Source organism: Ambystoma mexicanum, chromosome 5p (assembly GCF_040938575.1).
Source record: "Ambystoma mexicanum isolate Mex_15411 chromosome 5p, UKY_AmexF1_1, whole genome shotgun sequence".
NCBI classification, from domain to species: domain Eukaryota; kingdom Metazoa; phylum Chordata; class Amphibia; order Caudata; family Ambystomatidae; genus Ambystoma; species Ambystoma mexicanum.
In genome coordinates this window covers 849,797,424-849,812,636 of record NC_090930.1, presented here as the reverse complement: position 1 = coordinate 849,812,636, position 15,213 = coordinate 849,797,424, and the positions used below count along the sequence as shown (strand labels likewise).

General features: G+C 41.7%; 1 protein-coding gene across 3 annotated transcripts in view; it reads left to right on the top strand.

The window, feature by feature from the left end:
* The window catches only part of AMPH (amphiphysin), a 1,422,934-nt gene that overhangs the window by 313,628 nt on the left and 1,094,093 nt on the right, over nucleotides 1–15,213 (top strand). For all 3 annotated transcript variants that reach the window (XM_069613278.1, XM_069613276.1, XM_069613275.1), the window contains exon 2: nucleotides 12,690–12,770. In XM_069613278.1, coding sequence (XP_069469379.1) covers nucleotides 12,690–12,770 — 81 coding nt within the window. The remainder of the gene's footprint in view (nucleotides 1–12,689; nucleotides 12,771–15,213) is intronic.

Genomic DNA, 15,213 nt, shown 5'->3' with positions numbered 1-15,213 from the left:
GCGGCTTTTAAAAAAGAACATCATTTTTAATGCTGAGTCCTTTCAACGTGCAGAGTCCGATTTATGATTTGTGTCCGCATTTTAAACTGTGCCTGGATGAATGACAATATTTATTGACTTGTTTTAGTTTTTTTTAAATCCTCACAGCGCACAGGAGCAGGTCATTTATTTCGAGTAAGCCGCTGTTCTTGGGCTTTTTCGCTGCCAAGTGAACTTCATCCTGATCACTGACTGCACACACTATTTATGTAGCAATGTATTTATTTGTCGGTTGTTTGTTGGGCATTTATGCAAGACAGAAATACCTTTATTAAGTGTTTTCTTTTCGCATTGATATCGTGTTGGCTTGTACCAACTGATAACATCATTTTACAGATGGGCTTTGGGAGAACAGAAGGCCGGCTTCCGTTATTCTGACAAAGCTTCTTTGAATAAAATTGCCAACTTCCACTTTTCACAAATTTTCTGTGATCAACCGCCAGCAGGACACCTGTATTGAACAGGAAGAAAAAGGAAACAAGATGAAACTGCAATGAAGGGGGGTGGGGGGGCAGTCTAGGAACATGGGAAAAATTGAAATGATGGAATGGAAAAAGCAGGGGGAAGAATTACTAGGAAATGGTTGCCAAGCAAGGTTGTAAACTATGCCCAAATGATAATTTCACTGACATGCTTCAGAGTTATAGGGCCCGATTCTCAAAGATTAGCACTGGCCTAAAACTGGGATGGCCATGTGCACCTCAGATGTACACCTGCAATCTTAGACCTGATTCTCAAATTCAAAAACATGGAGCATCTCTGAGATTCCTTTTGAGAAAAGCTTTTTGAACCGCGTCTGCATGTGAGTATCTCAAAGATCCATGAACAGCTCGATTGTCTAAGGTTTTTGTCTTTGAGCATCGGATGTAAGGCAACATATGTAACTCTGAGGTGCTCCAGGTCATCTGATCCTCAGAGCCTCCACGTCCTATCTTTGGGAATTCGACCAGCCAATTCCTCTGGAACATTGCAACATTGCTCCCGAGCCAAAGACATGTATGCAGGAACACGCCCTTGACGATGTTCTCCCTCATTCGGCCATTCATTGTCACTTGGCATATTTCCCTATTTGGTTTATGAGCAAAATTACTGTTTTAATGTTTCGCCATAAAATGGACAATTGTCCTCCTCTCAAACCTATAATGAACAAAAGATAAGGTTCAATTTTTGCTGTTGTTTCATTGGACGCAATCTGCTGAGCAGAGAAGCAATTTGTCACTGAAGTCCTCTCACTGATAGGTGGGCAAAAGAGAAAGCTAAGCGCAAATGGTGTCAGGGAAAATTGTACTTTCTGTTGGCATTTTCATCTTTATTTAACATGAAGGTGTTGGGGTCTCTCTAACACTCCCTTTTCCTTAGGAAAAAAAAGACAATAGCTGTAAAATGATAATGTCTTTGATTCACTGCTATGGACCTCATCAAGCGTTAAGTTCTCGTAACATAATTTAAAAGTAAACAACTAACGTAGTAAAGGATAACTGTACATATTTTCATCATAAATTCAATTAAATACATTTATATAAATTCCAGCAATAAATAATGCTTTTTTTAAAGTAACATTTCTGATGTGAAGTAAGAAACCATACAGGTATGATTGACAAACGTTTTATTAAGCTCTCTCCTTTCAGCTCCACAACTCCAACTGCCGTCCTTGGAACTTGGGGTACAATTGATAAGATACATTCCACATGATTGTTCCACATTTTAGACAGCGACACCTCCTAGAACATATCATAACACATCTCCTTCCCATCAATTAATATATACTCTTTTTACCACTGCAATCCTATTCTTATTGCACACCTGACCCCCTGTCACCCTCATGGCCCCTTTCAACACAGCCACCACCTGCATGTGGTCAGAGTACTAGCTATCCTCCTTTCCCTTCGCTACACCTTTCCTTATTCTCACCCAATCACCACACTCTACTCTAAGTTCCTTTTTTCCATGTTTCTCATACTCTCATCACCCAGCTCTCTTTATTGTTTTTTACTTCATCCTCAATTCATCCACTATGCAATCTGAGTCCCTTGCTTTTCCAAGCCATGGGAGAACCACTTATTTGTTTTACATCTTCTCATCAATTCAAATGGACTCATGCCCGTAACTGCATGTGAGGAAATATCTAATGCATACAATCTCTCCTGGATAGCCACTTTCTTATCTTTGCCACATGCACCTGTCATATGGATGGCATCCATGATACAACCATTCATTCTCTCCATCCCACCGTTCCCTTCTGGATGATACAATGCAGATCTTTTATGTTTTATTCTACACCTCTTCATATACTTCACAAAGCACCCTCAAGTAAACTGTGTTCCATTATCCGTCAAAATACTTCAAGGTACCCACTCTCTCGCAAACACCGCCTGAATACATTCAACTATATTCTCTACAAAAATCTCACGCACAATTTAGTATTTTGTCCACCATGATAATAAATAAATTAAAATACATATTTTCCTCCTCCCAATTCTACAGGTGCCAAAATGGCCATTGCCAAATATTCCCAAATGTTCCTGGGAATATCAACCTCTACCATTGGTAGTTGCTTGGCAACTTCCTCTTTTCCTACCTTTGCACACTCAATGCAATCCGCCAACCTCCTTTCCATATCTCGATCAAAACCAGGCCACCAATATTCTTCTCTTAGAACTGCCTTGGTTTGTGTCACACCCACATGCCCTCCATGGGCTAAATCCACTATTTTCCTCCTAATGAAAACAGGAACAACTGCACACTCCCCCCAAAACAACAAACCATCAACAATTAATCAGTTCCGAACCTCCCAAAGGACCTCTCACACTGCCGTAAATCATTCTTACCCGGCCAAACTGATTCCACAAATCCTTTGATGCGCACTTACACCTCATCACTATTTATTGCTTCCAACCACTCTTCCCTGCTTGCGATTCCTTCATGGTTCACAAAGACCATTTCCGAAACATCAACAACACTTTTCTGTTCACTGTGACTGCCCAGCCTTGATAGACAGTCTGCCAAAATGATTTCCTTTCCATGAATAACTTGCTCTTCACATTTGTGACTCTGCATCCTTGTCATCCAACTCGCAACGCTTCTTGATACATTACCCAACGCTTTACATTCAAAGGTACATTTAAGAGGTTTATGGTCAGTCCTTATGACAAACTCTGTGCCCCATACAAAATTTCATAATTTCTCAATGGTGCAATGGCATGCCTAAGCCTCCTTTTGCAGGACAGAATATTTTCTTTCAGAGCCCCTCAAAGCCATCGAGGCATGGGCAATGATCTCCTCATAGTATTCTTGCAAATCTATGATAAAACAGCTCCAATACCATTATCACTTACATCAAATGTTAGTACACTCCTTCTGTGTGTGTCAAAGCATTTCAAGGCATGTGACAAATTTAATTCTTCCTTAATTCCACAAAATTCCCTTTCACATTTTTCACTCCAGGTGAATTCTTCACTCTTCTTAAGTAACTTTCTCATCTCAGACACCTTATCGGCATAATTCTTCACACATTTTTGGTAAAACTCTATCATACCTAGAAAAGAGCGTAATTCACTTTTAGACTCCGGCCTTTTGACCCTTTTAATCACATCCACCATTTCACCTTTTGACTTTACACAAGCCTCTGATACTTTGTGTCCCAAATATTCAACTTTTTTTCTCTTAAAAACACATTTCTCTTCTCTCAATGTCACACCTCTCTGTTCCAATATTTTCAACACTTGCTCCAAAATCATGTCATGTTCCTCTTTACTCTCTCTGCATACCAACACATCGCCCTGGAAGCAAAACACACCCTTCATTCCTCTAAGGAGTTTATTCATCACTTTTTAGAAAGCAGAAGATGCCAATAGGAGGCCAAATGGCATCGTCCGAAATTCTAATATTCCCTCATTCATTATAAACGCAGTCATTTTCCTACATTCCTCTTCCGGTGCTATCTGGTGATATGCTGAAGCCATATCCAATTTTGAGAATGCTCTTCCATTGCCTATCATTGCTAATATCTCACTCATATTAGGCAAGGGATGCCTATCCACTAACACACATTTATTCAACTCACAGATGTCAACACACAATCTCAAATCACCAGATGGCTTCTTTACGACCACCAACGGTGAAATCCATTGAACATCACCTGCCCGCTCAGTTATACCCATGCTAAGCAGTTTATCAAGTTCTTTCTTTGCACAATCCATCGATACCAATGGAACAGTATGTAACTTTGCAGCTACAGGAACTCTTTCTCTTTTCTAAATAATTTGGTGTCTCATCCCCTTTATCCTGCCTACACCCTTCTGGAATACTTTTCTTAATTTATCACACACTGAGGAACTCACATGTAGCACTTGTTCATGTGTTTGGATCTAGCCTTATATGTAATCTTTTTTGATCACTCCTTCCTAGGAAGGTTGCTGCTTTTCTTGTCACATACACCTTTCCTTGGGTGCATCTTCCCTTAAATTCAAGTTGGGCATTAAAACATCCCAATAACTCGATGTTATCAAATTTGTATCCGCCAAGACTCACATCCGGCTCCAACAAATTCCTCACATCACCACCAGCAACATATACAAATACATCTTTAGACATGAGCGATATCTTCTCCCAGAATCTGCCATCGTTGATACTTCCTTTCTATTCACACATATCAGGGCATATGGATCCTCACTCTCTTCCTCATCCACACCCTGAATAACATTGACTGTGATATTTTCTATGTGAAAGTATCCTTCTCCCTCTGATGACCCTTGGTCCACCTCCTCTGTCACATATAGCGCTTTTCTTTGCTTGAACATAAGATTCTTACAGCAGTTAGCAAAATGCCCCTTTCTCTTGCACTTCGAGCATATTTGTTTACGCCTAGGGCATGATGCTCATCCAGCAAAATGCGTGTTACTGGCACAGTGGGAAACATAAAAGTTCTTCATTTTTCTGGCATTCTTAGTGTCCCCATTTCCTTTGGTTGACACCTTCACCTTCTCCTTTTGTTTCCCATCTGCCACATTTAGGATCTCTACCTTTGTTTCTTTATTCTCCTTCTCAGTCAGTTTCCCACACAAGCCATACAATGCTCCACACGCTTTGCAATGTCCAATACTTCATCCAATGTGGGTTTGTCTTTCAACCACAATTCCTCTCTAATCTTGTTACTGTTGCAGTGGATCATAAATTGATCTCGAATAAGGTTCATCAAAAGAATCTCTAAATTTGCAGGTTAACGCCAGATGGTGAAGCTCTGTTACATACTCTTCTAAGTCTTGCCTTGTTTTAGGGTTAACATGCAAATCCAACTTGAGAAGGGCTATATCCAATTCACTCACAGGATCACCCCCACCATCACCCACCAATGGAGGAAGTGTGTCATGAATGCGTTGCCCTTCATAACCCAGAAAGTGCATTAACAGGGAGAGCTTCCTATCACTGGAGAATGAATTTTCACAAGCAGCCTTTAGATAATGTAAACATCATTTTTTCCATTGGCTCCATTTTATTTTAAATGGTCTTGGAGAAACCATAAATGCAGTGGGGCCAGGCGCCCCAGGCATTGCCATTTTGGAAACATTTTATTGTATAATCTCATGCACTGTATGTATGCTCCTTTCTCTTCACTGCATTGAATTGCACTACACAGAGTTGAAGTGGATATTATCTCTGGAGAGAGAGTCACATATAAACTCTTCGTTCATGCCATGCACAACTTAATTCTTTAAGTAATCTGTGCTGAACCCACACATCCACTCTTGTGTCGATGCACTTTGTTGGCAGTTGTCACAGCAACGAGTATAAGAACTTATGCAGAATCAATACTCTTTGTTTTCCACATATGTCGGCGTAGATATGTTGCCACAGCAACCTTAGAACAAACAAAATGGTGGCACGTACAACACTAGAAAAAAAGAACACCTGTGGAAGACACATATGTTTTTCGTGACTCTTACCAGCCATCTATCATCATCATTCCCACTCAGTCACACTCCAGTCAGAATAGGTCTACCTGAATAAACATTACCATGCTCGATGGTTTAAAGTACACAAATAAATGTTTTTATTATGTAAGAAATATTAAAAATCTCAATAGCACCATAGAACATTTTCAAATCCACTCTCGGTGGGTTATTCTTCACAGAAATGGGTGATGGGGTTAGTAAAAGTGACCCAGAAAATAGCTTAAAATAGAAATATTACACTTAACAAAAATTTCACTTTTCTTATTACACAGACACTGGTCTGGATTTATCAACTCAATGCCTTTCCTCTAACCAGTAACAATACTCACACCCTACTGCAATATTTTCTTCTGGCCAAGTGACAGTGGCAGGCACATGCCAATATAATCTAACTCTCAAAGGTCATGTGTTCTGTCTCAGACCTGCATATCTTTTCTTTAATGCACTGTGTATTAAACAGACAAAACAGTGTCGACAGACATGTGTTTCAGCCTCTTGTGATTGGGTTCTATCTTCAGCACCCCTCAATTTGACTAGGCCTTCATAAGGACCGACATCATTTGGCTCCCCGTGATGAAACTGAAAGGAATGTATGGCACGGGTGGATCCTTAACTTCTAAAGTATCTACCCTTGGGACTCTTAGTAGCTTTCCCTGTTCCATGCAACAAATGGTGTTCTATCTGTTTTTAGGGCACACAGATGCCCCAATCAATTGGTGTATCTTATCAAAAAGCTAAGACTTCCCAGTCACAAACACAAATCTGGGGCTTCTTCGTGAAGCAAAATTTCGCACATCCGCTCACTTGTTGAAGATGTTTCTAGTGTGCAGTTCTTTGAAGTTTATTTTTGTTTTGAAGTTTTGTTCTTTTCAGGCGAACACTGCTGCATCTATTCAAAGGCTCACGCAGAAACTGTAATTGAATTTCCAATTCCCATGGCCGCTTGGCTCACACGGGCACCAGCCGCATCTGTTTTGCCTGAAAAGAACAAAACTTCAAAACAAGAATTGAGGGGTGGTGAAGATAGAACCCCACCCCCCAAGAGGCTGAAACACACATCTGTCAACACTGTTTTGTTTGTTTAATGCACAGTGCACTAAAAAAAGATATGCAAGCCTGAGACAGAACACATGACCTTTGAAAGTTAGTTTAGATTGTCATGTGCCACTGTCACTTGGCCAGAAGAAGATATTGAAGTAGTGTGTGAATATTCTTAATGGCCAGAGGAAAGGCATTGAGGTGACAGGTCCAGACCAGTCTATGTGTAATAAGAAAAGTGAATTCGTTATTAAGTGTAATTTTTTTGTTTTAAAGCTATTTTCTGAGTCACTTTTACTAACACCATCGCCCATTCCCATTTCTGAAGAAAAATAGCCCACTGGGAGTGGACTTGAACTGTATTTTTTGTATAACAAACATTTATTTTTGTATTTTAAACCATTGAGCACAGTAATGTTTATGCAGGTAGAACTTTTCGGAATGGAGTGTGACTGAGCGAGAATGACGATGATAGATGGCTGGTCAGAGTCACGAAAAACATATGTGACTCCCACTGGTGTTCTTTTTTTTTTTAGATGTGCATCCTGGTAGAGGGAAACATTAGTCCGGGCCCCACCTTTTTTGAGGCACGTACAACACGACATAGGGTCCACTTTTTCTTTTTTTATAGCGAAGTACGGTTCAGTGCTTGAGCTCCCTTTGCTTCGCCATTCACAACCACAAAACAATATGGGATAAGCGCGCCGCGCACTGATTATGTTTGTGGGATTAAGTACCGGCAAGCTTGATATCAGCAAAATGTGCCCCGAACTCTCCACAATGTTAAAAATACGCAGCTGAACTGGAGTGCTCACTCTGACCTGGAGATCTACGTGAATGCCTTGACTCACCAACGGCCCGATGGGCTCCTGGTAAGAAACAGCTGAACATTAAGCCCTTCCCTGGACCAGGTTCTGCATCAGTGACCACCTAGAGGACGCACAAGGGGATGCTAAACGTTGTGGGTGGCATTGGTAGCCACGGCGAGGTGCTTCCTTCAGGATAGGAAAAGACAGTCCCAGGAACAGGAGCAGGCTCGTAGACACCGGCTGCACGGGAGAAAGTACATCAATACAAAGGGGGTCTTCTACTTCACTTTTAACTCATCGCCATTGTGAAGTAAGGTACCATAAAGTTATGGTTGACAGTCATTTTATTAAGTTAAAGATAACGACCCCCAGCACAGCTCTCTCCTTTCAGCTCCACACCTCCAACTGCGGTCTTCGGAACTTGGGGTACAATTGATAAGATACATTCCACATGAGTGTTCCACATTCTAGACAGTGACACCTCCTAGACCATATCATAACAATTTCCATAAAGTGCAATGAACTAATACATTTACAAAAATGATACAGGAATTATAACATATAAAAAATACAATGCAAAAATAATAGGTATCATGTACTCCTGCTACATGGTCAGAAAGACCACAATTTGCTCATAATATACCCTTAATACAATCGTCTACTGGGACTAAATTGTCAATCTGCATAGGTTAGAAAAAGTACATCTTAAATTTGTGTAGGGATTCCTGTGCACTCTTATGTTTGTGTACAATCTTCTTTTGTTGTTGGAGCCTTTGAGTTGAAATCTTGCAATGTGAATGCCACCCTTTGGTCAGGGATCAAAAGTATCTATAAATGCTCTTGGTGACAAAAACAGAAATCACTTCTGTCATCATCCAAAGCTCAGAAGAGCAAGAAATGCATAAGGGGTATTAAGAAATATGTGTACGTTATGCTGCTCTTCCTTTTGTGTTTTAATGTGCTTGTATGGAAGCCTTTGTTTCTCTGATTCTCTGTTACAAAGGGATTCAGAGAGCACGTGCACATGTGCATTGGTTGGCCGAATTACATTCCTCTTGGCCACTCACCATTGCTAGAGTTGTAGGGTAGTTGGGAGTCCTCGTGCTCTTTTGAGGCCATATCATCTAAGGTGGTCCTTTGTTTTATGAGCTCTCTGTAAAGCAATGAAGCTTCATACTATCTCACCATCTGGCACTTCCTGTGATGTCACGGTGACTTGGTCCAATATTTATCTTTTGAAATTGGAGATGAGGAACTCATTTCAGACATGTTCAGTTATGCCAAGATAATGACATTTATTTTTGTTAAGATTAATACATGACCATAAGCCGATCACATTTTACTCTGATGCAAAAAGAAATTATATTCTACCTTTTCAGACAAGCTTCGGCACCTTAAGGTCACTACTGTGGTTATGGGGGAGGTATACATGCTTTCTAAGATACGATAGCATAACACACCACAATTTAACATATGAATCTAAAATCAATTGTTTGCTTATTTTGAATCAAAAAACTCATAAGACAGAGTCATTTACAATAAAACAATGTTTTAAAATTCCATTAAATAGAAATACCCTTAAAACAAAAATATGGTCAGATACACAATACTGAAAGTGCAAGCTGCAATCATAAACAATCATAAACACTCAGGCAATATTAAACCAAGACTATAAAGTGCAGTCAATATGATATACATCGTACTTCCTATAAAACATTATCCGGACAAGATGATCTTCAAGTACTTTGGCAATAAGACCCGAGGTGGGGGCCTTACCGTGGGTGGTATTGGCCCGCCGCTGAGGGTCTTATAGCCATTAGTACCCTGGCCTGTTAGACCGGGGTACTAATGGCATTTTATTTCTGTTTTGAAACGCTGCCGCATTTCGAAACAAGTTGGAAAAAAAATGGCCGCGCTGGGAACAGAAGTGTTTCCAGCGCGTTTTCTCCAAGAAAAGAAGAAAAAAGAAGTGGGGTTGGGAGGATGGAGAGGGGATAGTTTGCAGGGGAGGGTGATGGAGGAAGAAATAAAATGTACCTGAGTCCCCGGTGGGGGACGAAGGCAGCCTCCAGCCATGGGGAGGCTCGGAGCGAGGATTTCCCCTTTTCGAGGCTCCTCATTAGCTAAGGGGGCTGCCACGCCCCTCGCCGGGAACAGAGTACCCGCCACGCACGGCGTACACGGGAATACAGTGTGGTATGGCTCGGAAAAGAGCCAATCCACACGTTGTATTCCCGGTGCGCAGCGCGTGCTTGGTACCAATTAGCAATATTGCATCTTTCTTCATGTTAAATAGTTCATAGAATGCATTATATGAATAAAACAATTTAGACCTAGTACTGAGTCACTATATGGATGACAAAAGCTTTTTTTAATAAAACCAGCTTCAGAAAGGTAGATGGCCTCATTACACAGAAGGCGGTAAGGGTTAACAGTCACCGGTAATGGTACCAGTGACCGTTACCCCTTACCGCCTTACTACGAGGTAGCAGGCGTTAAAAACCAACCCGCAAAGGGACCACGGTGCTAATTACGGTACCGCAAAAACGGGAATGGGGAAGGGCAATGGGGGAAGGGGGAATTACCGCCCCGGCAACCTTGGAATAGGGCGGTAATTCCCCTTTCCTCCAAGGCGGTGCCGGTATTTTACCAGTATGGACCAAGGTGCTAATAGCACCTTGGTCCACTGCTTACCGTGTAATGAGGCCCATAGAGTGGAATATGTAAGTGGGATCAGCTCTTTTTTTAAAAACAAAATTGAAGCATCCTTCATGTGTTTTATACCATATGTTTTTAGTTCTGGTTTTAGTCGTGGCCTCCTGAGAGTTTTATATAGAGGACATATAAACAGGAAATAGCACTAGTCTTCAACCCACAGTGGGCGATAGGAGCATTTAGATGCCGCTCAACATCCAATAGTTGAAAACAATGGCATAATGCGTAGGCGCAATTTTAAAACACAAGGGTTTGGCATATTTCACTGGAAGTAATCAGGATAGTCTTTGAAGCCCAATGAGAGCTTGATCGAAAGATACTTGTCTGAAAAAGAACCTTTGGGCACATAGGTCTAATTGACATTTTAGGACCCAGTCATTATATGTAGACATTAATGTTGAGTTTAAAATTCACCCCACACTTCTGTGGCTCCTCCCAAAGAATCAATAAGCCATGATAGTTTCATACCCGGAAATCATGTGAAACCTCTCAACATGATTATATTTCAGGTGTGCTCCATAGCCAATAAAGTAGTGGTTTAGGTTTGGTTATGTAAGAGCTTCAATAAATACCAAACTCAAGCTATATTAGAATAAAGGGGAAACATCAAGGTAGCTCCATTAGTCCTCGTAAAATATTATTCTCTCTTCTTTGTAAAAAAAGTACAGTTAATATGATCCCATATACTTCCCCCATATGTTGCTGCTGGCAGGGCCTGGGCTTTTCCTTGTTTTCTTTGGGGTTTTTTCTATCTTTTTAGATGGCGTCCATGGATCGGGGAAAAGGGACTACATGTAGTCCCTTCTCCCCTTCCAATGCGGCCATTAAAAAGATAGAGAAAACCCCAAAGAAAGTGGCTACCATGGAGCAGGACGAACGGATTAAATGTAGTCACTTCTCTGTGTCCACGGTGTCCGGATGAAGAAAGGGAAGGAACGCCCCGGGCCGCTATGCTCAGAAGCAGAGCAGGTGAGTCTTTTTCGTCCGGATAACGACCCAGCGAGTGCCAATCATATCAATTGATACAATCTGATTGTCCCTCGTCGGGTACTAATTGGATATAGACCAGCATCTCTTATTGACACCCGAACTTCACAGAAGCAGCATATGCTTGAAAGGGGAATACATGTCTGCCACTGAGTTAATAGTACAAACAATGTGTCCCTTTACAACAAAAAACATCTGGGTGACACAAAATGATACTTATTGCAGCTAGTGCCTTCTAAATCATCAATATATTATTATTAGGATATTTACTGAGGGTAGACTTAGTTTTGGGAGCAACGCAGCGATTTACAAATCATAGGGGATGGACATGGTGAGGGACGCAACAATGCAAGGGAGTGGATACAGTAATACATCTGTGTACTGCTGACATTAGCTACAGGATTTATGAGAATTGACGATAAGCACTGGCGAGGTGCAGAAATGCTCCATCCCTATGACATATATGAATAGCGGCACGCCTGCTTGCTTCTATACATCCGGCACATGATATGAGGGTGGTGAATTTCCACTTCATTCATCCAAACTTCTGCTCTCATTGATAGACATGCCAGCCTTGCCGTGTTCCTCCTTCACACTTTATCTCTGGGATCCTTCGGCACTGAGAGAAAGTATGACTTCATAATGTGGAATTTGATCCCTGCTGATCAGCACAAATCATGGGTGCCCAATGACTCTGCAGTGGTGCTTTATTTTTGAAGAAGTAAAACCAGAGGCGTTGCTAGGGGGTCTAAGGGGACTATAGCCCCGTTCTTTTGGTTGTAGCCCCGGATAGAAGCTCAGGGGTTACACCCAAAAAGGCTATCTAGCCCCCAATCCCGACAGTCCCAATATTAGCATAGCCCCGGATCTTTTCCAGATCTAGCAACACCCCTGAGTAAATCTTTCTCTGCTGTGTGAAAATATATCATGAAAGGCCATCAGATATTCAAGCATTGAGCTAGCATCGCAATGCAAACCCTCTATGTGTTTGTTTGCCTGTAGAGTTGGCACTGCGTAACGTAATTGTTTCTTGGCGCATGACACGGGCACATTTGAAGCACACTGCTATTATATGTCACTGAATGGAGTGGACTGCGTTCCCTACACCATGATCCTAACTGGTATCATCTCCTTCATTTTGCATTGGCAGGTACTTCAAAAGCTTGGAAAAGCAGACGAAACAAAAGATGAGCAGTTTGAGGAATACGTCACTAACTTCAAAAGACAGGAGGTAAGACTTAAAGGCAATGCATGCTTAAGACTATGTTTATATCCATGGTGTGGTAGAAGGGTGGGCATATGTAAGGGCTATTTGCAGAAGTGGTTTAGAAATGAACACTTCTTGGTTATATGCGTGTAATAATGATAAAACGCTGATGAGGCCTAGATCAGAATTATATGAGTTTGGCAGTAGCCCTTAAATACGTCGGTAACGCTATAACTGATGCATTTAAGGGTTGGCCCAATCATGAGTTGGGCGGAAAGTTGGAGTTTTCCATCCAGCTTTTTGTTGGAGGTAAAAATATCCACTTTCTGCTTGCATTCGGTGCTATTAGCAGAGCGCTAATTGCGCCGGCGCTAACAACACCGAAAACCCCCTCTGGGTCCAAGGGGGAATGGGGATTTACCGCCTTACCACTACGCATGCTCCTGCTCTAATAGCGCCAGACCGAGTAGCGGTAATGCTATTTGCGTTGGCAGTATCCTGGTGCAATTACCGCCCGGATACCGCCAACCTCGTGATGACGCCCTACGTGAGTTAACGACTGCCACCATCCTTGCAAGAGGTTATGTTAGGTATGTATTCATATGCTTAAAGAGGCGGCTTTCTGTTGAAAAGCCACTGTATGTTGGAGGGATGAATATAACACAGAACTCCCAAACAGTGGGCCTAACTATCCATGGCAACGAACGGTTAGTGTGGACATCGGTGCAAAAATTAGAGTTAAAAACATGGGTTTACGGCACACTTTTACTATTTTACTGTAACATGTGATACATAGACTGTTGATTGGCATTACCACTTTGATTTATTTGTACCATGGGAGTGAAATTAAGTTTTTTAATTGAAGTAAAACTGCACATATGATGATGCAGAGGCAAAAACTGGGCCACGGAGGCTTCACACACCTGACATGACAGACTTTGTGACTGACTGATTTTACCATCATTGAACTCATGTTACTTGGAGGGCCACGGGCCGCATGTTGCGTAACACTGCTTTATGCAGTAACCTAAGAGTATTAGATGCAGTCTCTGGGCTGTGCTTAGAATGGACGTCATAATACTGGGTACGAAGAGACATGTCCTTGAATGCGCACTCCCTCTGAAAAAATTATATCATCTTTATGCAAGCAAACTTCGAAGAACATCTGCTAAATACAATGTTCATGCGTGTTATTACAGATTTTATAATGATTCCAATGTCATTGCTAATAATGTACACAGCTCTCCAAGCATCAAGTAGCAAGTTTAACCAACACAGAGACTCTTAACACAACTATCTATCCAGTACGAGTTGCAAACACAATACAGACAACACGTGTTTCACACTCTCCTGTGCGTTTTCAAGGCTAAAATAATAGAAATATACTCAAATAAACTTTTAAGATAAGACACCATGGACTGCATTCAAAGATCCCTCCTTTTATTGTTCATTCTGTATATATCCTGGAAATTGCAGAACACATTCACTCCCTCTCGATGGAGCACAATCCTTTTGGGCTTGTTGAAGTATTCTACACCGGGGAAATAAAGTTGCCTCACTCTTTGGGTCTCATAATCATTGTTTTGTGTTTCTGTGCTATGTTGTGTGCTTGGAGTTGTTGCCAACAATTCGATTATTAGGAAAAAAAAGGGTCCAGCATACCTGGACTTTCAGTTAGGAACATGGGTGTGGTGTGTTGGGAGTGCCAAAGGATCTTGTTCTAGCCAAAGAAGCATTGTGCAAAAGTGGGTGAAAGGAGAAACAGAACATATGATTGTTAAAAGATGACAGTGGCGTTGCAGTGATCAGGTACCTTTTCAGAAGTAGGCAACGTCCATTCTTATTGGCTGCTTCAAAGGAAGTAGTCAGGGTAACAATGCTGGTCACCGATTCAAATGGATGTTAATCTGAATGTCACAGGCATAGAAATTATGGGCACAATGAGAAGATGGCATTGAAATATGTTCTTTGAGTGGTAACAAGGATAGAAAAAAGACTATGGGCCTCATTACGACCCAGGCGGTAAGTTACCGCCTGGGCCGTGACTTTACCACCATGGCGTAAACTATGTTTACGCCATGGTGTTTGGCGGACTTACCGCCCCATTCCGACCTTGGCGGGGCGGTAAGTCCCCATTTACCCATTTACCCTTCCCCATTCCCATTTTGCCCCATAGGGCATAATGGGAGTGGGGAAGGCATTAATTACGCCTGCTAAAAGCAGGTGTTAAAAGCTCCATGGCGCTAAGGGACCTCGTAATCAGGCGGTAAGGGTCGGCGCTGTTTACGCTGCCGTAAACCCCTTACCGCCTGGGTCGTAATGAGGCCCTATGACTGCACTTTGATGGGCTGTATAGATTGAGTTGCCTTCACAAAATGTGAATCAACCCAGCTAGTACAAAAGGCCCAATGAGATTAATAATTCTTATTACCCAGGTGCTCAGAGAAGGCCCAGGAGGCTTAATGGC